Source organism: Gymnogyps californianus, unplaced genomic scaffold (genome assembly GCF_018139145.2).
Source record: "Gymnogyps californianus isolate 813 unplaced genomic scaffold, ASM1813914v2 HiC_scaffold_54, whole genome shotgun sequence".
In the NCBI taxonomy this organism is placed as follows: domain Eukaryota; kingdom Metazoa; phylum Chordata; class Aves; order Accipitriformes; family Cathartidae; genus Gymnogyps; species Gymnogyps californianus.
Window position 1 is genome coordinate 281042 of NW_026114444.1, and position 24960 is coordinate 306001.

Genomic DNA, 24960 nt, shown 5'->3' on the forward strand with positions numbered 1-24960 from the left:
CTTATCAGCCTTCTTATTTTAAAGTGAAATTACATTTTTTTTAAGCAGTGAAGACAAAGACCAGATGTTTTCACCAAAGTTTTAAGTGATTAAAGCAAAAAAGTGTTACCTTTTAACAACAGGGTTTAGACATTGAGCAGTGACCATATCAACAGAAGTGTTAATAAAATAATTTATTAAATCATACATGGAAGTTATCAGTGTTTATAATACCAAATTGCAACAGAAAAAAAAACCAAACCCCCAACAAAACCCCAAAACCCAACGTCCTAACACTCAAGCATAATACAAAGTTACACAAGCATTAATGCAAACTCAAATTACACATCATATACACACGGTAAATGAACCAGTTACAGCACACAAGCAAAAACACTGCCTAGCAATATCCCTTACACTTTCTTTCCTGACACTTTAATAAAATTAGCATCTGTATTATAGGCTAACCTTCCCTTGCTCAGCCAATTTCTTCACCCACCTTTTAAACTAGTAAGCACTGATTACTAAAACTTTATCTTAAAGAGCTGTCCCTCATTCTGCCTGCCCCAAAATGTGTTTCCTACCAGCTCTACTATTTGTAACAAGAGGACTCAACAACTGCAGTTAATAATTGCTATGTAATCAGAAGCATAAGCTTGTATTTTTCAGCATTCCCATTCAAATCTGCATGCTAAAATTTCTCTTTGAAGAAAAAGCTAATACTTCAACATTCTTCTCAGCCAAAGACATGTGTGATATGAAATGAGGCAATCAGGCTGTAACTAGAAGAATTTAAGTCCTTTTAAGGCAGCTACAGAAGGAAAGTGTCTGATGAGGGAACAAACCCATTACAAAAATCTATTTTAAGAGCTCAGAAAGTAAACTATAACCCTCGGGTGGATAGATGACTCGGAAAGTAACAGAAGAAATTTACCTTGAAAAATTAAGGCTCCTTCCCCACTTTTCTAAAGCCAGCATATTTTCTTAATATCTTCTTTTCAAACAGAATAAAATATAGTAAGGGTAATTTACCAAAAAGCTCAAACAGCCACTAAGCTCAACTACCAGAATAATTCTTAAAAGAAACCCATCATTACAGAAAAACATAACATGAAATCCCCAGTCCTAGCAAACACTCCCTCCCCTCACTGACCTGTTATTTGGGAATTCAGCTGTAAAAATAAACTTGGTGCTTGCTTTGGTGGAAACACTGCAGGTGGGAGAGGTTAACTCATTAAGATCCAGCAGAAAAAATCTCTTTCTTTTAGTCATTTTGATTTATTTCAAGGCTGAAGGACTTGATTAAAAATGCATAAAGAATTGCTGATTTGAATGTGATGCTCCTAAAACCTTAGCATTCTTTGTGTACCAGGTATTGACCTATAAGAAAGCAAAGCAGATAGGGATTACAAAGACCTGAACTGCCATTACTATTCTAATATGAAAAGTTAGTAAAAGCCTTGAAAAGAATAGCTATGTTTTTTCAAATTAATATTCCATATGTGGAGACTATCTTGTGTGGAATAGGTTTGTTTGTTTTGTTCCCCCCCCCCCCCCCCCCCCCCGGAGTTAAGCATTAAGTATTAAAAGATCATCTTTCATCTTCCACAATTATGTGGCTTGACAAGCTTGATATTTGCACAGTGGTGATAATTACTATATTTACACACATATGATTTACTGTGCTTTGATTCTGTGTAAACAACCATAGTTTTATTTTCCAAAGGCCAGGAATGTAGTAAGAACTATATATTTTTCTATTTTTCTTTTTGTTTTGCAAGATAATAACATTATGAAACAGCCAATTTCCAAAAATTAGTTAAAAGAGTGCACTTTTAATTTCTGGTATTAACTTCCTGTTTTCCTGCTACTAAAGTGAAAAAGGGTCATACTGAGAGCCAGTTTACCTCAATTCATAGTGAGGACTGTGCAGACCTCGTGGATCCCTTCTAAAAACCTCTTCTCCCACCTCCCATAAGTATTTTTTCAGAAATTGCTTAGGACTTGCAGCCGCTCATGCTGACTTTTGGGGATTATCCCCACTTCAAACATGATGTTTATCTTCCTGGCCCATGTTAATGAACAGGGATCTTTGGAATTTAGAAAGCCCAAGACTTTTGATTTTAAATACTTTATTAAGAGGTGTTTGTTCTTGGAACTACAGAGGCCAATCACCCACCACCCCACTACCATCTGTACCAACAATAGCTTTATCTGGAAGCTAGGATTGGGACTAGAGTCCACTTCCTATTTCTGATAGTTTGTTTACACTTTTTACAAAAAGCTTGCATTGTCATGGTAGCAAAAGCACAGGTCTAGAGGTAATAATGAGAAAAGGTCTAAACTAAACTGATAACAGGTATCTGAAGCACTTGCATCCTGCCATGCTTACAGCACAACTACATGACCTATTGGCACAGTGATAAGCAAACAATGACAGGCTGCGTTAGTTTTGTGTGAAGTTGTATTGACTACGATAATATTTTAATGTTAATAAATCTCATCATAAACTGAAAGAAAGTACAGGCTCAAATATGTAACACAGGAAGACAGAACATGAAACCACTCATGCTCCAACAGCATGCTTGGCCTATTGCAGTTTGTAAAGGCTGCTAAAAGTCTTCTCCTTTCACAAAGATGGGGGCAGGGGAACCTTTCCCCACCTCCCCTCCAAAGAGGTGTCATTTTGGTTTATCTCAGAAGCTGTTGCATACTTGTTTAGATGAACTAAACCTACTGCCATAGTAGGCAGTACTATCGTCAGATTATATTTTCAAGGGTTTTTTTTGCTTGGAGGGCTTTTAAAAAGTAAGTGTTTAGAACAGAAGCTGAGGGTTTTTTTTTTTTTTAACCTTCTGTCCCCAGCACTTCAGACCTGCACTTGACCCAAGGTGACTGCCAAGATGGGAGCCATAAGGCTCACCCGCCCCCCAACCGCAAAGCCCGTCAGGAAGAAAACAAAACTCAAGTCACCCGGTGAAAGAAAGGGGAACCGGCACTTTCCTGAACAGCGCCTCAGGTGTCGCGGTTTCAGTATGCAAAGTCAACGCAGCTACCTCACAGCGTTTCCTCTCCTTCCCTCGGGCGCGGCTGCTGGCGGGGTGGCTCTAAACGAGATCGAGGAACCGCTGCAGTGTGCAAAAGAAAACAACAATTTACAGATTTTTTTTTTTTTTTTAAGGGTTCCTTTTATTTATTAAGGGCCCTCCTCCCGGCCCCCTCTCACAGCCCCTCAGCGGAGGGCAGGCAGCTGATGAAGGCCCGGCCTCGGCGGCGTCTCCCCTCAGCGGGGCCGCAGCCCCGGCGGGACCTGGCTCCAGGCTGGGCTGCGGGCAGAGCCCAGCCGTCAGCCCCACAGACCTCCCTCGATTGGCGTGAAGCGGCGGATGCAGGGACTAGCCCCATGGGAGACATATTTTCATTTCCATTTCCACTTCCCCCCCCCGCAGCCCCAGCCAGGGCAGAGGAGGTAGGAACGAGTAATAAAGCGACGCGTCCCCTTTAAACACCTCTCCCCCGCCCCCTCCCACGTGGTGCAGGGCAAGGGCGGGGATTCCGCGATGCGTCACTTCTGTTTCTCTCGTGGTGTAGAGGAGCCGCGTGTGGAGTAGGAGGTGAGTATTGGGATTCTCTCTCGTGTCTAGTCGGGGCCGCTGCCATTTTCTTCATCCCCCATCCCTAGCTGTCGGGGGCTCGGCACCTCCCGGCCTGGTGCAGGAGAGGCGCGTTGGGTAATCGTGTGGCGAGGCTTCCCCTTTTCCTCGAGTGCCTGCTGTGCCCTGCGGGAGGAATGCCTGGCCGTGGAGCGGGTATAGGGCGGGAGGAAGAGCCGCTGCCATGTTGGGGGGGCAAAGAGGATTTGAGTGAGGGAGAAAATGGTGGTGGGGAACCGCCCGGCTCCGTTCCCCCCACGCCGGGATCTGACCATGCCCACTGACGACCCCCGACCCTTTTTTTTTTTTGTTTGTTTGGGGTTTTTTTTGGTTTTTTTTTTTTTTTTTTTTTTGTGCGTGTGTTGCCTTTTCTCTCCGCCGCCGCCGGTAACCTGCACCCCTCTTGCTGCCACCCTGCCCCGGGAGGACCTGGGCATCCTTGCTCGCGCCCCCCTATCGGGCCCTCGCTCCTTTCCCCTGGGGGGCAACACGAGCCGTAGAAAAGAGGAAGAGGGGAGGAAAATGGCGGCTGGGATCCGCCTACCTGGTGTTCCTAGCTCGTACTCGTTTGTCTTTCTCATCTTCCTTTCCCTTGTCCTCGCTTGGCCCGCCTCATTCCACCCTCGCTCTCCCCGGTGCTTCGGTGTCTCCTCACGCTCTGCCTGCCAGCTTCTCCCGAGGGGCACCCACCACCCCCTATTTCTTTTTCCTCCGGTTTCCGCCCCCACCTTCCTCCATATTCTTACTCCCTCATCCTGATGCGGACTCTGGGGTTATCCTCTGCTGGTGCCCCCGCCCCCTGCGTATCAGACTTCTTGTTCGGCTTCCCGATTTCATGTCATCGCTGTGCTTATCTTTGCATTGTCCCGTTCCAGCTCTCCTCTGCCTCCATCCTGCAGCGTGGCTTATGTGTGCTTCCCATACCCTGTTTCATTTTCAGTGCTACAGCTTCTATCGTTGTGCTTCAAACTATTACGACAGAATTTGCCCTACTTTAGAATCACATTGATCCATTAGCATTATTCAGACTCCGTTTTGTTCTTTGCATGTGGTTTATTTCATTGCCAGTTTAAAAACACTACTATTCCTTTTTCTTTCCTGAGATATGATTCTTTAATCTTTTATTAGCCTTTCCTAGCTGTAGTTTATTTTATACAGTTTCTCCCTGCGATGCTTATTTTTATTCTGAAAGAACAAATGAGCTATTTATTTGTTACAAAGAGTTTCTAGTAGCAGACAAGATGTTCGACTACTATATCTAACCACATGTTTGCATACTAGAGTGATGTAGAAGCACACCTGGCAGCACGCATTCAAGGAAAGTTGAATGTCCGCTTGTCTGGCAAATTAATAGACTCTAGTGACTGATGTGGTAAAACTGCAGTGGAAATATTAATTGCAATACTATAGTTCACTGTAACTAAGATGTTTTTTCAGACTCTTGTATTATTGATGGGAACTTTAGCTTCATGTATGATGATTATGCAGCTGTTGCTTACAAATTCAACTAGGCGGAATGCCCATGTAAGAATATAGATAATGCTGGGGCCTTAATCGTTTATATTTATGAATGTAATATTGAGAATTCAGCTGGAGGACAGTATTGTATTTTTTTACATTATGGTTTCTACCATACCCGGGGGTATGTGAAACTGGTGAAAAATTGTCCCTTTGTAAACAGTTCAGAATCTAAAACACTGCATTTAAGGCAGTTGCAGCAAAAAGGGGAAGAGATATAAGAGGGAAGGGTATTTGAGATCACATCTACAACGTGTATTAAAGCTTATATGAAAAGGCAGTGTCCTGGTTTCAGCTGGGATAGAGTTAAGGAAAGTCTTCGGGAGGGTTTTTTATAAGATGAGCCTTTACAAACAGGTTTGAAGATGGCTTTCTAGCCATAATGGAACATATTCATTGTATAGTGTTCTAATGTTATCTTTCTCTTCCTAGAATGCCCAAGTCAAAGGAACTTGTGTCTTCAAGCTCATCTGCCAGTGATTCAGATAGTGAAGTTGACAAAAAGGTGAACATTATATGCAGTTTATAACTACTGTATTAACTCTTATATTTCAGGCTGGGGTTAAGGAATTAGGTGAGCATTATGTCACAAAATGCACATCATTCCATATGATTTATCAGACACTTAAAAAAAAAAAACCCCACCCCAAAACAACAACAACAAAAACCAATAAACCCCACCCCCAAATCCCTCAAGATTAGGGTTTGGGTGGATGCTTTTTGCTTTGCAGTAAACTTTTTTTCTTAAGTTGCATTTTGCTTTCTTCAGGATTTTCCATATGGTATATCTAGCCACAAGTTTCCTGGAATTCTTTGCTGCTTTGTGGCAAGTGATAGAAGGATTCTGTATAAGCTGCCCCTGGTGGCAAGAATTTGGATTAATTTTGAGGACACACACCACCCCACCCGTCCCCCCTGTCCCCCATCCTGTCCCCCTTCATTTTGGTATCTGGATTACTTGCAAGTCCAAAACAAAAACCTCCACTTGCCCTGTCACCCGTGTGCCACTTGCTTATCTTGTTTGCATGTTCTTTTTCTCTGTTTCAGATTCTTACATTTACTGTAATACCATCTGCTAGTTTCTCACTTAAAAGCTGAGCCAACCTGAATGTCTTTGAGTTGATAATTTTAACGTTAACTGTTTTAAATGCATAAATTTAGTGTTCTCGTTTATTTTTAATAGTTATTTAATTTATAAGTTTGTGCAGCTGTACCAGTCATTACGAACAAAAATTGAATACAACAGTGAATTTATCTTTTTAAGAAATGCTAGGTGGTAATGCAGACATCAGGTCTTTTAGTGCAGTATGTGAAGAGACTCGGTCTGCTTTACTGAATTGGTTCAAATGTGACTTGGTTGCACTTAGCAAATTAGGTGTTTTGTCAAATCTTAATATAAGAGAAAATGGTCAGGTGATTTTTTTTTTTTTTGTTGTTGTTAGGGGAATGTATTCCTGAAAAGACATAGTCTAACAGTCTGCTTCAGTGGGCAGTAAGGTTTGTTTTTTTTCTGTGACAACCTCCCATATTTGTTGGAACTGTTTGTCTTTTAAAAGAGGTTATCTACAATATGATTCTAGCAGGTGAGACTAATTTTTTGGTATCTTTGTATTACTCTTTCCTTGGGGCGGGCATGATTACTATATAACCATTAGTAGAAATAGTAACTTTGTAGCATCTGCTAGCAAAGTAATCTGATTTACAGGTGATATCGTCTGAATGTTTTAAAAACATGTTTAATTTATTATGCTATGGACAGAGATTGGACTCAGATTTAAAAAACAAAACAAAAAAACCCCACCAAACCAAAAAAAACCCTCTTCTGTTGGATTTGATTTCCAGATCCTTTCTTCATTACCTCATCTATTATTTTTTCTTTTTTAGAAGAGTTGTTAACTGTCCTGCATTTTTCATTGCACTCAGTGGAAAGGAAGGTGAAACTTCCATCAGACTTTAAGATTTTAATTAAAACTACTGAACTGACAATATTACTGCACAAAAAGAGTAGGCTTTTTGAAACGTATTTTGATCTAATTCAGTTCTCTTTAAAGCCAAAGTATTATGGTAAACTTCACTGGGAACAGAAATAGGCTCATTTGAAGATTATTTTTTTTTTTTTTAAATTCCACTCTAAATGTACAGTATTGGATTCCTGCCTTCACAGAAGGAAGATGATAATGTGTATTGCATAGTAGTAGTTTGTGACCTCTAACGTAAACTTTTTTGTAACTTATAAAAGGAGTTGTGGTTCATGCATTTCTTTTTTTTATTCTTGTTCCAAGGCAAAGCGGAAAAAGCAAGCAGCTCCAGAAAAGCCTGTAAAGAAACAAAAGACTGGTGAAAGTTCAAAAGGTGCAGCTGCTTCTAAGCAAAGCAGTAACAGAGATGAGAATATGTTTCAGGTAAAATTGATGACTCTTAGAGCCTGGTTAAGGTAACCATTTACATCATATACAGTATAAATTTTATGAGGCGATTTGAATATCTTGATAGCATAGTGCTTGGTCTCCTGAAGCCTTGGCCAAAGGGGATTATGATGCTAGCATGCAGATGAGATGCTCAGAAAAAGTGTTGTCAGGTTTCAGCAGAGTAAAAGAATCTTAAGTTGTGGCAATTGATTCTAACCCTCATGTCTTTGCCCATGGTAACTCTCTGGGTAGTCATTTTGTCTGTAAATATAGCACTTACCATGAGTATACTGTAAATATTAGATCAGGACAGTCTCTACATGGAAATGTTTTTTAATCAGGGATCTTGAAAGAAAGGTTCTTGGAAACCAAAGTATGGACTCTTCATTCCTGTTTAACTAGGTCAAGGGCAACTTGGCTTCTGTCTTATAAGACAGTGTCTTGGAATAAGTTTTGCTTGTTCCTTTATGATGCAGGTTTTTATCGCTGAACATCTAAAAAGATTGCAATTTTTGACATTGTCCTTATTTTTAAGATGGGATGAATGTACGTTTTTCAGTAGCAAGAAGCATTTGTGAATTCAGGGTATTGCAGTTCCTGGGGTTAGCTGAGGCAGTAGCAGTGTGCGCTGAAAGCTGTGCAACAATATACGTAGTTCAGAATTACCTGTTTTAGGGGCGTGGATCAAGACTTATTAAACGTCTGTGATTAGCTGGCTTGAAAGGGGCAGGGGATAGGAAAGGAACTTAAATTCTTGGAGACTTTGATTCTTAATTTTGTGAAAGGATATGAGAGCGGTGCCTAATAAGATGGTCCCAACACCGAGTAAGGCAAAATAAATGGTTTTGGGCTGTAGCTGTGCAAAGTAATATGGCGCAAAAAAAAAAAAAAATTTCTAGAGAGACCTGCTTAACTGATACTGTAATACAGGACAGTTATTTTTAATGTATCAATTCTCACTTTACTCTTCATGTATAGTTAGAGGGAGAGCTTCAATTTAAGACACCGGGCATCAATGCCTGGACTTCCCTATCGAAGGAAGAATATAATATTTTTAGTTCTGTTGGGGTGTGCTTTGATCCATGTAGGAAAAATGAGATAGAATCTTCTACACCTAATGAGGTGAACTGCAGTTAGAACTCAAAAAACCCCTACATATAGGCTTTATGCTATGTTTGTAATAGGTTCAGAAATTCCAGCCTTGGGGAAAAAGGTTAAAATTTTTAATGCTCTCCCGATGAAGAAAAGAAAGAAAAAAAAAAAAAACCCCACCCCAAAAAAACCACCTACAAAAAAAACCCCAAAACACCAACCCTTTCAAATAAAAGCAAAAGTATTTGTGTGCTCTGATTTCTTTCAACCTTTTTGACCTAAGATAATAAAAAGTTACTAAAAACAGACAGTAGAGGACTCATATTAGTCTGATAAGAGCAGGATTCTTCCAGTGTTGAGTATAATACAGAAAAAATATTTCAATATCACCTTGACCTAAACTATCAGTGTTCCTTAGTCTCTGCCTGCCTTTTAATTACTCAACAACAAAAGGTTTTTTAGATTGCTTATTATGTGAAGCATTGTGGGTTTTTTCATGCTACGTCAGCTTATGTGCGTTAACTAAGATGCAACTGTTTCAGTGTAGAAATAGCACTGTAGGTCTGAGGATACTTCCCCCTACCCAGGAGAGCATGCTAGAAGATCTAGCTGCATGTTAATTTTTTAGGTATGGTTTTGTTTGTTCTAGGACTATTAGTAATACTAGAAACTCTTCTTTCTGCTTCCCCACGGTAGTAAAATGATCTCTGTGCAAGTGACTTTGCAGTATAACTTACAAGTGTGGCTTCAATTGATGGAAATCAGGCTGTAAAGCATTCATAGGATAGTCAGAAGTTCTGTGGTGTCCATATTGTGTGTGGGAGTGGCAGCAAATGATGTGAAACTTAGTGGTTTGCTGTTCTACACCTTTGGGCTGTGTTCGTAAAGTATACAGCTTCCCTTAATATTGAGCTCATTGTGACTGCTGTATTCAGAAGATTCAGCATTTTCATAAAGATCTATGTTTTATTATCTTTGTTTGAAACTAATGTTGGTGTAATGGTATTCTTGAAACAAATTATGAAGAATAGAATAATTGTAAGTAGAAGGGAATTAATTCATTATGAGAGACCAAGTGTATTTTATTTATTTACATGTATTGGCCTTTTTAGGTTTTATAGGTGGCCTAGTATACTTTAGAATTTGTTAAAGGATTTGGGTGCAGAAATTTATTTTACTCCCATTTGTAATGTATTACTAGAGGCCCTAAGGACAAGCATTATTCATGTTAATGTGGAAGGGTTTAGTGTTGATACATTAGATTCCTGTCTGTGACTTCGAGCCAACATGAGTTCTGCATCATGTGCTTTGGTTAGTTTGACAAATCCTGTCATCTACCTATGCCTAATTTGGATAAGGTTTGTTAATGCTGTCAGGATACAGTATTAATGACTATCCAGAGTGGAACCACATGATGTGATCAGGCATTTCACAGAAATTGTTACTTCAAAAGTAGTTTGCCTGTTGTCCCATTCCCCCCCTTTTTTTTTATTTATTTAAGTTTGGGTCAAATTTGCTTTTTGACTTGTGAGAAATAAGTTTTTCAGTTTCCCAGTGTAATGTCTTTACCTATCGTAGGCTCCTGAAAGTAGATAAATATATGTTTGTGATGCTCTGGAAGGTGATTGATTGTGAAATGCATCAGTGACCACCTAAGTTTCAGAATTAATGTGCTAAACCAATTTGCTGTGTTGCAGATCTCGGCTGTTTACAGTACTCTCTATTCTAGGAGTTTATTTTAGCTTATTGTGCTGCTTCTAATGCGATACATATAGTTATCAGCTAAGAAAGAAGGATGCTTTTTTTGCTGTTTCTACTTCCACGGTGTGTATACAGTTTAATCAAGGCAAACTGGAAATAGGAGGAAAAATGGTGAAGGTGGTTGCTGAAACTCATACAGGAAGTCAGTTGCATAGCTGTGAAAGAAACCTAGACACAGTTCAGTGCATTTTATTCTAAGAAATGGAAACCTGGAAATAATATTTTTAATGTCTTCTGATTTATTTAATTCAATAGAATAGTATATCTAAGGAGCTGTGATATTTAATAAAAAGCATATGAACTTGTCTGTGAAGGTTGAATTGCAGTAACTACCCTGCTATAAATCAATACAGCCCTTGGAACACTAATGTGATTACAGAGATACAAAGGTGTCTTAGATCAGTGTGTCGTGGTTTAACCCCAACCGGCAACTAAGCACCACGCAGCCGCTCCCTCACTCCCCCCACCCAGTGGGATGGGGGAGAGAATTGGGGAAAAAAAAAAAACTTGTGGGTTGAGATAAAGACAGTTTAATAGGACAGAAAGAAAGGAAAATGATGATGATAATAAAATGACAATAATAATACTCAAAGAATTAGACTATACAAAACCAGTGATGCACAAGGCAATTGCTCACCACTCACCGACCGATGCCTAGTTAGTTCCCGAGCAGCGATCTGCCCCTCCCGGCCAACTCCCCCCAGTTTATATACTGGGCATGATGTCATATGGTATGGAACAGCCCTTTGGCCAGTTTGGGTCAGCTGTCCTGGCTGTGTCCCCTCCCAGCTTCTTGTGCCCCTCCAGCCTTCTTGCTGGCTGGGCGTGAGAAGCTGAAAAATCCTTGACTTAGGATAAACACTACTTAGCAACAACTGAAAACATCAGTGTGTTATCAACAGTATTCTCATACTAAATCCAAAACCCAGCACTGTACCAGCTACTGGGAAGAAAATTAACTCTGTCCCAGCCAAAACCAGGACACAGTGAAATTATTCTAGGACTATCAGCTGCTGTGTGAACAAAGAATTGTTCAGAAATGACTCAATGCCAGAATTGCAGGTTACTGAACTTCAAGAAACATTTACTTAAATAAATCTAAATTTTGGTTGAGGTTTTTAAACTATACTTTAGAAGCCTATTTAAAGCTTTTAGCGGTGGCAACTGTTTTGCATAGAGTTCAACTAAACATTTGAAATTTAATGTGAGCATTCAGCTGAAATCTAGACAGTGATGTAAAACCTAAATTTCAGCATTTTCATATGGAACTGTTTACATTTAAGGTAGACTTACTGACTAAATGATGTGTACTCTCTATTATTGCCCCTCGCCTTACTGTAGTTGAATTAAGACATGTAGTCTTATCTTTAATAGTCAAATCCTAAACCTTTTTACTGTATTTGCAGCTATAATCTGCTATATTGTATCAGTTTTTATTTCTTAGAGCAAATCTGGAATTACTTGACAATGCACTAATATTCTTTGATAGACCTGGAAAAAAAGATGTTATGGAGTACTACTACTTGAAGCTGGTTTACAGGTGACCTTAAATGTCACTGAAGCGTTATAGGGTAAAACCAAGAAATGTTCATGTAGGCTATTTAGGATATCCTTTGCCAGCAGTGCTGACGGACTTGGGCATGGTACCAAGTTTGGTCTGAAAGAACTCAGCTACCGTGACATCATACCTTATTTTTGAATGTTAAATTTGTAGTACTGTGAAAGTATTTATAAGATAGTATTTTGTGATTGATTTAGTAAATACTTTCACAGTACTATCTTATAAACTTGTTCATTTTAAAGGATGCTTTGAAGTAGGAAAACAACTGCTTCAGGCTTATGGTATCTAAAGATGTCCCAATTGTTTTAAAATAAATTTTAGAGTTAATTTAGCATGATCTGTATAAGAAGAAAAATTACTTTAAGCAAACAGAAAGCATACTTGTTTATATATATTTTGTGAAATAACAGCTTTTATGACTTAAACATCTGTGGATGATTTTAGTTGATTGGAGAGTTGTTCATGCTTTCTGGTCAGACTTAATGCTAGTAAGATGTGTTTGGCCCCCTGTTAAATTATGTCAAAGTGCAAGATGCATAAATTAAGTAAGTTGAAAACTAAAACTAATGTTTTATCAGGAAGGAATATTCTATTTTTAAAATTGCTTACTTTATAATGTGTTCTTTCTTCATAAAGTGTATCCAGAAAGCGCATACAGAATACTAAGAATTTCTTACATGAGTTGTATTTGACTGTGTTTTTATTATCTAATTTCTGATTCTCAAATTCACATTATGCTTTGAATTTATGTGAATGAATAGTTTTTTATTAAACTTGGAAAAATTTTATAAAGCCTAAATATGTAGCGTAATGCATAGTTGTCAGTGTGCATGTTGTCTCTCTTCCCTTCCCCCTCCCCCTTTTTTTTTTTTCTTGTCCTAAGAAAAAAGAAGCCTTCATAATTCAGTTAAGTCACTGTGGTGTGAAATTATGAAATTCCAAAGCCATTTCATACTGTGCTACATGCTGGTAAACTTAAAGGATTTGGATGGTTTTTTTTGAACACTTGATACAGTGTGATAGTCTTTTAACCACACTTTCAATGAAGTGCCATGAGAACTTGGGAGCAGGCATGGGACAGTCGGTGACTTACTTTCGTTTCCATCTGTATTTACTGTTTTTAAAAAAAGAAAAAGGAGGAAGAAAAAAAAAAAAGGGAGGGGGAAAAAAAAACCCCAAACAAAACCCCTCTAGAAATTGTGCTTATCTCATGTGAATATCTAATTTGATTTCTGTACATATGGAATGGACTAAAATTTAGATTTGGGAGTAGAGCTCCCTCTTCCCTCTTTGTTTACAACTGCTACTAACAAAGATGGTTATAATAGAGGCAAAATTTTATTTCAGAAAACAGTAAATTAGTGGGTTTTGTAAGAGCTAAGCTTGTTAAGAATATAGGTATTTTTATTCTAGGAGAGCCACTTTTGCATTGAGCATTGAATGCTCAACTGGTTTTAAGTTGTTCATCCATTTATATTGTCATTACTTATTTGCCTACTGACTACGCTGGATTAAGCTCTTGAACTAGTTGTTTCTCTGGTGTCTAAAGCTGCGGCGTGCAATGTCACATGTCCAAGTCTGATACTGCTGGGAAAAGTGAATGCTGTAATATGTAAAATATCTAAAAGATATTCTTATATGTGTTTTGACAGATTGGCAAAATGAGGTATGTCAGTGTTCGTGACTTTAAAGGGAAAGTCTTAATTGATATTAGAGAATATTGGATGGATCAAGAAGGTGAAATGAAGCCTGGCAGAAAAGGTATTGTTCTGCTTCATGTTATTTCATATTAAAACATTGTCTGCAGTTTGCTGGAGAACTTTGTGTATTGGATTTTTATACTTTGTTACTACATGGTATTTTTAGAGTAATATTTTTACTTTTTTATAATTTATATTTTAACAAATGATTAGTTTTATCTGTAGATTATAAACAAAAGCAAAGTGGTTTCGTTGGCCTGAGTCTGTTTTCCTAAATGAATCCCCCATGATTTATGGAAAACAAGGCATCAAATACAAGCAAATTTGGTATGGGAATTATATACATAGCCATACATTTTTCCCATTGATTAACTTAACTCCATTTCTTGCTTTTATTACAATTGGATTTCTTATTTCAAAAGTCACTGAAAAGATTTAAGTTAATTTGTAATAAGATGTTAATTTCTTTAAAACAATGATGATTTTCAATTTCTGTCAAATTTTAGATTAAAATAATTAAAATATTTAATGTGACTAATTTTGTAAAAAATATTTTAACATTTTAGTTCAGGTGAAAATACCTCAAGTGTTCAAGTTTTGGTACTGTGCTTCTAATCTGCAACACAGCATAAGCCATTGTACCTTTAATTGCTACTCCCATACCTACTTTTTATGGCATGCCTTCACCGAACCATTTTCAGAACTTTGCCACCTGCAAGATGGGGATGCGATGATAGTTGCAGTAGTAGTGCTTTCCTTAATGTCACGTTGCTTCTGTTAGAAAAGCTTACTTTTAATAATTTTTCATATTGCACCAAGGAAAGAGGTAAGTATGAAACGTCCTGGAGATTGAAGACATTTAACGTAGAATCAGCATAAGGTTTGTTACATTCTCCTAGCGTGTCCAGGAGCAAATAGACATTTGGAAAGCTTGAGAAACGTTTTCAACAGCTCTTAAATAACCACTGAGAATAGGTTTGTATGAACAGGTGTACTAGTACTGTACAGGAAAATTTCTTGGTTTGGATGTGTTGCTGCTACTTAACAAAAAAGATTACTCCAACTTCTAAGGATTTTAAACTGCTGTGTTTTGAGGTGGAAATCAAAAGTATATGCAGTTTGAGTGGTAAACCACAATGAAACTTGATGGGTATGCCAAGTGACAAAAATTACGTGATGTAGATAGAAATGTTTATCAATGTGGCAAAAGGATCTGAATTTTATTAGGATAAAATTAATAATAATTAATTTTATTAATTAATCAGCATGTGAGTCTAATGTTCCATTGATGCACTTATGAGCCCCTTATCTAGCTATCCTAAAACCAGTATGAACAGTTGAAATTGTGTAATAAAATATAGACACACACACACCCCCACCTCCCTCAACAGTTTAGAATTGTTGTGTCAGATTGTTTCCAACAGCAGATCTGAACTGCATGCAGTTTATCTGATATGTTGTTCGGGGCATCTTGATGACATTTGGTCCCCTAATAATGGTTAGCACACCTGGCCTAACTGTTTTCAAAAGAAACCTGCCCTCTAAAGACTGGTGGAAAACTGCTTAGAATAGCTCTGTGCAGACTGCTTGCTGCTCTGATAAGACAGTGATGACAGAAGGAGAAGAAGAAAAAAAAAAAAAAAGATGAGCCCCAAAAATGGAATTCAAAATTTCACCTGTCTTCAGGTCCTGCTCCACCTACAGGGAGAAAGCAATGAAGGAAGCCTGATTACTGAGGGGGAGAGTGGGGGTAAATAGTAGAAGAGCCTGGCTGGAGAGAGTATGAGAGGTAGGCCTGTGAGTCTGTACTTGCATAGAGATTTTAGGGGAAGAATGAGGAGACTAAAGCACAAAGGAAACGTGTGCCTGGACTTGAACTTGAGGAAGTACAAATTTAGAACTGAGGAGATGGGTTGTGGGGCACTGAATAATTATTGATTAAATGTCACTAGAAGCTATAGTGAACTTGAAGTGAAAAAATAACTTCCATGTTGGTTTGTGAGTGCTAGGGAGTGGAGTAGAGTCTCTCCAAAATGTTACTTATAGTATATGTTATTCACAGTGCTTTAAGAAACAGGAGGGAAAAGAAACCCCCAGAATTATGGCACTTTAAAAGTGCATAGAAGTTCAGTCCACAGAGGTATGGCTTTTAGGAGTCAACAGGAATACAATTGATTTCCTACATTTCTCTTGTGCTGCCTTCTATCAAGGCCAGAGCTGTATTTCACTTCCTGTGTTTAGCCTAACACTTGTGAATGAATTTGTTATACTGCACTCGTTTTCTTTGTAAGTTTAACTTGTTTAGAGATAAGCTAAGGTCTAAAGTTAAACTGAAGTGTTCCAAATGAGTAGTTTAACTTTGTAACTGAGATGGTTGTTACGCTTGAGGTAGCTTAAGCATTAATAGTTGTGACATAGACTTTGTGTATGAAACCAGCCTTGACAGTAATTATGCAAGATCCTGCACTACAATTTTCTTTTTGTCCTAAGTATTTATTTTTAATGCATTTCAGGTATTTCTTTAAATCCAGAACAGTGGAATCAGCTGAAGGAACAGATTTCTGATATTGATGATGCAGTAAGAAAACTGTAAATACAGAGCTATACAGAAACCTTTATCATTTTAGTTAAGTGGTCTTTTTACATTGGCTTTTGTTTTCTAAAGTATTGTTTTCCAAGCTATTGTATATTTGGATTGCAAAACAATTTGTAAGATGAATACTTTTTTTATGTGCATTAAAAGTGTATTCTGAGTGAGGCTATTTGTGTATGCTTTATTAAAAGGAAATGTGTAGCTTTCACCTCATGGTATAAAATAAACAAATCAAATAATATGTAAAGCATAGGTGTTTATGGCCTTTTGACTGAAGGTGTTTGCTGATAAGGCCACCTAATAGCTTTGGTCTTTGTTTTAGTTTCAGTTTAGTTAACCGTTAATGTGAATTTGTTTTCTGAGGAGATTTCTTAAAATGTCTCCATTTAATTTTCTTTTTCTTTTATTTCATACTCTTTGGTATTGCCCTGACAGCTTTCTGCTTTAAGACTTGATACAAACAATGAATTCCTGGTAAAACACATTTTTGTAGATAATTTTAAATACTGTATTTGCTAATTTACTGTATTTATTCAGAGTTAAACAGTCCTGAGTATATAGACTTTTTTGCATTACTAGCATGAAGTGTTATGCTAAACAATAACACTTGAACACAAGCTGCACACTATTTCTTCCTGTTTTTCTATAGCTTACTTGACTTAGAAAATACAATAAGCCTTTATTCTTGGACCCTAGATTTTAGAATGTGATGCATAAACTTTTACAGTAATAGACATATACCTCAGAGTAAGATAGTATTTAAAAGCTCCGAAAATGGTTATTAGTTAGGTACCCTTTTCAAGCTTTGCATTAAATTCATTCTTGAACACATACTGACTAGTTAGTCTATAGAAAAGAACAGTTAACCTGTCTTTGTAGGGCTTTTGTTCGTTTGAGAGTATTGTGTAAACAACGATGCTTAAACTAGGCTGTAACACAGGTTACACAGTCAAACAGGGTTAAAATTGCTTCAGCCAAAACATCTGGCTATCATGCTTCCCTGCCCTGTCCACACTGCCTGCCCAAACCATTTAACTTGGCTTGCCTTGTGTGGCTTACATGTGCACAACTGTTTTATCTTTTGTACAGAAGATACTTAGTGCTTACAATGGAGTGCTGGTACATAGTGGATCGTGACTCTAGTGAACTTCGCTTGTCTACCAGTGTACTATTCTGGTAAGAGAAGCTTCTGTCCAGTGGAAGCTCTATTAGACTAGATGCTGCCCCAGTTGAAGGGCTTCTTGGTAGGTGTCACAAACTATGGAATGAAGAAGAGAGAATGTGATGGTTTAGTAGAACTTGGAGAAATAAGGGGCATGCCAGTACAGAAGTTAATGGTGAAAGATCAAAGTTAGCTGACACATAATAACTACAGTGAAGAAATGTATGTTAGCAGAATTGGAGAAGGGTTTTTCTGACTTAATTCAGTTAATCGAAGGAAGAAGATGAAACAACTTCATGAAAATTGACATTTCAAGACTATGTCGTGAATGTACAACTTATTGGTTCAGCTGTAATTTTCCCATTCGATGTTAAATTTAATGTATTTTTTTAACTTTTGTATACATAAACAGGATTTACTATTTGTTTAATTTTGAAATATCTTAATATAATTGTTTATATAGCAGAACAGGACTTCCATGCATGTCTGCAAAGTGCCATACACAGACTTTTCCTGTACTGCAGAGTTTATAATTCAATACAAATGGGTATTGAAGGGTGACTTCATCAAATTAAATATATATTTAATTTAAATATTATGTCAAATACCTCCACCTGCTTTTTAACTTATCCATTGCTGACATATTTCAAATAAAGTTAAGATCTGTTTTTGCATAGCTCAGGAAATCTGAGTTTTTAAGAACTGCTTGAGGGTGAATAAATGGGTGAAGAGATGTTTTGTGGTAGCAGCTGCATTTTTGGGCACAACGTTCTTTTTTGAGTGACTCTTAATGGCATGTAGGGGTATTTGGACCAAATAGAATAAATATGAAATATCTGCTAAAATTTTCACAGATGAATGAATGAAATAAATTGCTTCAGATCACTATCAACAAATTCTAGGTGGTTTTTTTTTATTTGCAGTATGTATATATGATTCCTTTTTCCCTTTAAATCTGAAATTTTGCAACCATATTTCACCCATTTTACCTCAACTTTCATGTGGCTACTTTAAAGTGCATGATTATCATAATAGAGGGAACATTGTCCTCACTTAGACTACTGTGGTAGCAGGTCATTGGATGGCAGTTGTGTATCAGAGTACAATATAATTGTGTTCAGGAAGGTGGAGAATTAAATTCATTCATTTTGGGGGAGTAAGTGAAAAAGTTTTAATATAATGATTAGTTCTCTTGTGGAAACTGATGGTAGAGATGTTCGAAGAAATTAGTATTTGTTAACCAAGAACTATTAGTTCCTCTTATAGATAACACCCTTGCTGAATTTGTGATGATAATTACTGGAGCTGTTTATCCCATTTTACTTGAGAAAACTTGGGGCAGTTTGATTTTTACTTAGCTAGTGTGTTTAAAAATAGTTTTCCATCTGCCAGTTATATTTCTGCATGTAATAATGATAAAATATCATATATTTTACCTGAGCCAGTCTTAACGTCTGCATGACTGTCCTACGAAAAAGGTAACTAATAAACTAGTTGGTTTCATAAATGAACTCAAAATGGGATGTGTTTAATCGTGAGGGAATTCATTGCACCTCAGATAACTGATGTGCTAGTTACTTGATAAAAATTTGACACATTCAATGTTATTTTGAAATAAATAGTTGATAGTGATTTGTCATGTAATTGTCTATGGCTGTAGTCTTTCTAATTTTGAGAAGAAAATTCAGATTTTTTTGAATAAAGATTATTTTCTTGCAGACAAAATGGTAGTTAGGGTACATGTAGAAGTGTCCATGGAAGAAAATTGTGCATGTATGAAAAGACTGTGTAATATGAGATAAAAACACTGCTCCCTTTCCCATTGAAGTGGCAAAAGAAAGATGCATTTGATTCTTGATATTTATGCTGGGCATATTAGCAATATGTTTTATAAATTAAACCTATTGTGGAGCTTAGGAGGAAAAATACATCACAGAGCTGCCAAAGTACCATATGTGTGCTAAATCAAACTGTCATGTACAATGTTGCTCTTATGTAGAGATGTTCAATATGAAGTTAAACAAATGCAGTACTAAGTTTGATATTTCTGTTAAAGGAAATGCCCCAGTTATGTACTTCATATGTGATCTGTTAGCAAAAAATTGATGATTGTAATTCTGGTAACTCAAATGTTGTATTGTTAACCATGTGGAATGTTTCATGTTTTGTTCTGGTGGTATCTACTGCAGAGAGGCCACTGGAAATATGCGCCCTCCAACTGTAATTATCTTAATGTTCAAATAAAAAGTAGTTAAATGGCATATGTGTAATAACAATTTGAACACTTGGAAATAAATGAAGACTTCTGTTGACATAGTGTTATTTTTAATAGAAATTTAGCTGCACTAAAACTTATTTTTTCTTAAATAGCTGTTTTCATAACAATTTGTTTCTTGCAACTTGTAATTTGGAGATTTGAAAACTTAATCATCTTATACTTGGTCCATGTTTTTGTGGGTGGGTAGTTGCTTGTGTTAGCCCAGAGGGATAGAAGTTTTTCGTTATGATAGAACAAGTGTAATGTGAATATGGAAGCAGCAGATATAAACACACTTTCAAACACCAAACAGAAGGAAAGTGCCTGATAAGTTGCTACTGTTAAGAAAATGGCTGATTATCTTTTGAGTGGAGTTTCTTTTTGATCTGACAATAAATGTAACGATAGATTAGATGAATAAATGGGTGAGAAGCTTTTTTCTATCATTGGTCATAGTTAGATTAGTGTAGGCTTCTTTAGGAAGGATATTTGTTTTTCACGTGCTTGCTGTGACTGATCTGTAGGGAGTGGATTAACTGACTGTAGACTTGAACCAAACAGATTTTTCTTCAAGTAATTTTGATTAGTTTAGCAATTTATAGCCACAGAATCAGAAATGACCTTGGCTCAAAGGGAAGAAATGCAGTTGATGGAGGGTCATCGTGTCCTACCTATTTCCCATTTACTGCCATCGACTTATTGGTAGGATTCATCTTTGACTATAGCTCTGGTGACTACATATGGAAGAGCAATCTGATATGCAATGTTTTTCCTGTTGTGAATCAAGCTTATTGTCCCCTGCTCTCAACTTAATATTGTTATGTAAAAATGTGAAGACACCTGCTGAAGAACTGAAATAAATGTTCCTTCGCTCAGTGATGGTTTATCAGGGAAGCTTAAATTGTGCTGTCTTGTGAGCAGAGGGACATGCCATTAGTTATGGGGATAACTTAAAAGCTGAGAACTTGGTGACACAGCTGTTCCCTTGGTATGGCGCTTCATTGAACAAAAATGTTATTTTTTGTAAGATCTGCTTAATTTGGTTTTCAATGTACTTTTTGATTTGAATGAATCCATATGTTCGTCATTGATGGGATGGCAACTGAGGTAGGAACTGAGGTTGGGTTGAGGAGTCAAGTTTTTAAAAACATTATTGTCCTTTGGAAGGAGGTGGGCTCTCCATAATCCTAAAGGTGAATAGAGTTTGCTGTAAAACTGCAAAAGTTGGTGCAATGCACAGACTATGTTCTTGGAAATCTCTAGGTATATTTGATAAGGCTAAATAAGAAAAACATTTTATGCCTCCTTGGCCAGCATGCCTAGTAGACTACTGTTAGGTATCAGTTCACTTGGGCAGAAGTTAATGAGGTAAAAACTGCTGAAGTAAAGAAATGGTAAGATTTTTACATAACCCTGTTACTTGTATAGAGAATAGCTATCTAAAGAACAACAGTTTCACACCTTAAATTTAAATGTTTTCTGCTTTCACTAATAGGCTAATGTGTCAGAATAATTTTCAGGCTGTTGAAAATAAAGTCCATTTCATCTTAAGAATGAAAAGACCTAAGTTGTTCTATTCACTAAAATATTGCACAATATGTCTGAGGGAGAGACGAATGACGTTGCATATATTAAGAACAAACTTGAGATTGAGGCAACCCTAACAATTAACTTGAAATTGAAACTTAGGTTGTATATAGCAATAAAACTTTGCAGTCTGCTTGTGGTGTTGATTTTATGTAATCTTTGAAGCTTTTTTGCTAGCTATCTCAATGTGAAATGGCCTCGCGGAGCTCTGCTGTTTCCTCTGCTTTCTATTTGCCATCCCTTACCTGAGACCTACAAACTGAGCACCTGTTGAAAAGAGATAGAAGTGTCTGTCAGGACTATAAAATTGCAAGCTTGAGATATGCCTTGTGAAAAGGTGAGGAGAGGGAAATGTGCAGCTAAAGAAATGATTTATTTTCTGAACTTTTTCAGGACATGTTCCAGAAACAATATTTTTCTCAAGCTGAAGGGAAAAACTAAATCCAAAATTTAAAAAATGCTAAGCTTAAATTTGGAACTGCTTCTATTAAAAGATTTTTTTTATGCCATATTTTTTAAAAAGTTAAAGCAGTGATTTTTAAAAAAAAAACTGTCTAGATAACACTATGTTTAGCACTACAACATTTTTAAAGCTAATTGAGTCTATAACAATATATAGTTTATAAGTGTTTTTATTTGTGCTTTTGATACTTTGAAGCATTCATCTTGACGGAGTAGGTGTGCTGAAAATACATTTCCTGTAGATTGTTCCAAACAAGTCCCTTGTTTTCTAATTTTTTGCTAAACTCACGGATGGAGTGGTTTGTCCATGGCTGTCCATGTGAATGCCCAGACCTATCAAACAGAGACGTGGGCAACAACCTACAGGAATGAGATGGAGTCACACTCTCTCTCTCTGCCATCTCATGAGCCCAGGTGTTAGAAAATGTTAGAAAAACATTAGAAAAAGGTGAATGGTATCACTGTGTGCTGGTTTTGGCTGGGACAGAGTTAATTTTCTTCACAGTAGCTAGTATGGGGCTAGGTTTTGGATTTGTGCTGGAAACAGTGTTGATAATGCAGGGGTGTGTTAGTTATTGCTGAGCTGTGCTTACACAGAGTCAAGGCCTTTGCTGCTCCTCACCCCACCCCACCAGCGAGGAGGCTGGGGGTGCACAAGAAGTGTTGTAGAAGAACTGAAAATCTACATGTGTACAGTCCATAATAACACTCCATTATTGGATTGGAATCCTTCACTCTGAAAGTATTTCTAAACCTCCTAGATACTTTCTGTACTTTGCTTGATCTTTAGAGGTTGGCCTCCTCCATGTTTTATGGAGGACTCTGTTGTGAAGGGAGTAAAGTGTGAAGCTGGCTCAGAGGGAGGTTATGATGGCAAATAGTTTTGAATAAAGCTTGTTTGAGTGTTCTGTACTGCTGGCTGCCAATAGTGCTGAGGCACTCGCAGCATTTAGAAATAAAACATCTGTTGGAGTGCTTTCCTCCACTTCTTGACACATGAACCTTTGGTCAATACTTTGACTTTGGTGGGACAAGGATTCGAGTCATTGTTTTCAAAGTAATGAGAGTTGAAATTAAAAGCATTGTCTTAAATAACACCCTCTTGTGTTAATGATGGGACTGGGGATATTAGAAAACAGTTGTCTTCAGTCCTCAGGAAAAATGTTCCTGTGTCAATTCCATTTGACTCAATTGGCCAATGTTTTGTAGACACATTTTTGTCTTGGTGTGACTACATTGAGCAATATGTTTGTGGTGGGTTGACCCTGGCTGGATGCCAGGTGCCCACCAAAGCCGCTCTCTCATTCCCCCTCCTCAGCTGGACAGGGGAGAGAAAATATAATGAAAGGCTCATGGGTCGAGATAAGGACAGGGAGATCACTCACCAATTACCGGCACAGGTAAAACAGCCTTGACTTAGGGAAAAATTAGTTTAATTTATTGCTAGTCAAATTAGAGCAGGATAATGAGAAATAAAACCAAATCTTAAAACACCTTCCCCCCACCCCTCCCTTCTTCCCAGGCTTAACTTTACTCCCGATTTTCTCTACCTCCTCCCCCCGAGCGGCACAGGGGGACGGGGAAGGGGGGTTGCGGTCAGTTCATCACATGTTGTCTCTGCCGCTCCTTCCTCCTCAGGGGGAGGACTCCTCACACTCTTCCCCTGCTCCAGCGTGGGGTCCCTCCCACGGGAGACAGTCCTCCACGAGCTTCTCCAACGTGAGTCCTTCCCACGGGCTGCAGTTCTTCACGAACTGCTCCAGCGTGGGTCCCATCCACGGGGTGCAGTCCTTCAGGAACAGACTGCTCCAGCGTGGGTCCCCCGCGGGGTCACAAGTCCTGCCAGCAAACCTGCTCCAGCCTGGGCTCCTCTCTCCACGGGGCCACAGGTCCACAGGTCCTGCCAGGAGCCTCTCCAGCACAGGCTTCCCACGGGGTCACAGCCTCCTTCGGGCACATCCCCCTGCTCTGGCGTGGGGTCCTCCCCGGGCTGCAGGTGGATATCTGCTCCACCGTGGACCTCCATGGGCTGCAGGGGGACAGCCTGCCTCACCATGGTCTTCCCCACGGGCTGCAGGGGTATCTCTGCTCCGGCACCTGGAGCACCTCCTCCCTCTCCTTCTTCCCTGACCTTGGTGTCTGCAGAGTTGTTCCTCTCACATCTTCTCACTCCTCTCTCTCTGGCTGCAACTGCCACTCCCCTATAACTTCTTTTCCCTTTCTTAAATATGCTATCCCAGAGGCGCTACCACCATCGCTGATGGGCTCAGCCTTGGCCAGCGGCGGGTCTGTCTTGGAACCCGCTGGCATTAACTTTATTGGACATAGGGGAAGCTTCTGGCATCTTCTCACAGAAGCCACCCCTGTAGCCCCCCCGCTACCAAAACCTTGCCACACAAACCCAATACAATGTTCAAACAAGACAATGTTCATTGTTCAAGATATTTAGAATAACATATGTGTTTACTTGTTGCTAAGAATTTTGTTTCAGCCTGTGGGAAAGGTTGCCAGAGCAATGAGATGAAAACCAGCACAGATCACGCTGGCCACATAGTGCCTCTATTGCCTTAGGACTTCACTATTTCAGACAGCACTGAGCACTTACTGCTGTAAAATATATGAAAATTTGAGGAGTCCTTTGCAAAATTTGTGAAGATGGATTACTGCATGTAGGCTTCTTGGCTTGTCCTCTGATGAGGTGGGCTCTGCTCATATCTGTTGTTCTGGTACTGAAATATGGGGTTTTTTTGTGACATGAAGTGTGAATTCATCTCTCTACTACATACAGGTTTTCCTGAATGATCAGCAACCTTACTATGGTCCTACCTTTTGTAATTCTCCCTAAAGTATCTTTCACCCTGTCAGCTTCTCAGTGCCAATGGGTATACCTCCTGGGATACTGGTAGCAGCAGTAATGGCACCTATGAGATCTTGCTGTCTGCTTTGGTACCTGTTATCTCCAGCACTCCTTGGCACTCAGAAAAGGAAAAAGGAGAATAGCCTTCCTCCACCAAAGTCTGCTCTGAAACGAGGCAAGGTACTGTTGCAAAGTACAGCAATGGTCTCTTTGGACTCTTATTAGGAAAAAAAATGCAAGAACAGCTGTATGAAGTGTATCTCTAGTCCAATAACTTGTTTCTAGACAACACACCTTACAGAGATGAGCCAGGGCTCCTGAGGTAATAGGAGCCAACAGGGAAACACCAGGGAAATACCTCAAAGGAACT

At 38.5% G+C, this 24960-nt stretch overlaps 1 protein-coding gene across 1 annotated transcript; it reads left to right on the plus strand.

Annotated features, from left to right (window-relative positions):
• Window positions 1-5583: 5583 nt before the first annotated feature.
• On the plus strand, window positions 5584-19688 carry LOC127028987 (activated RNA polymerase II transcriptional coactivator p15-like). The gene is made up of 4 exons (XM_050914668.1): window positions 5584-5655; window positions 7433-7552; window positions 13625-13733; window positions 16186-19688. The coding sequence occupies exons 1-4, from the start codon at window positions 5584-5586 to the stop codon at window positions 16263-16265; spliced, it is 381 nt and encodes a 126-aa protein (XP_050770625.1). The 3' UTR covers window positions 16266-19688.
• The last annotated feature ends 5272 nt before the right edge of the window (window positions 19689-24960 follow it).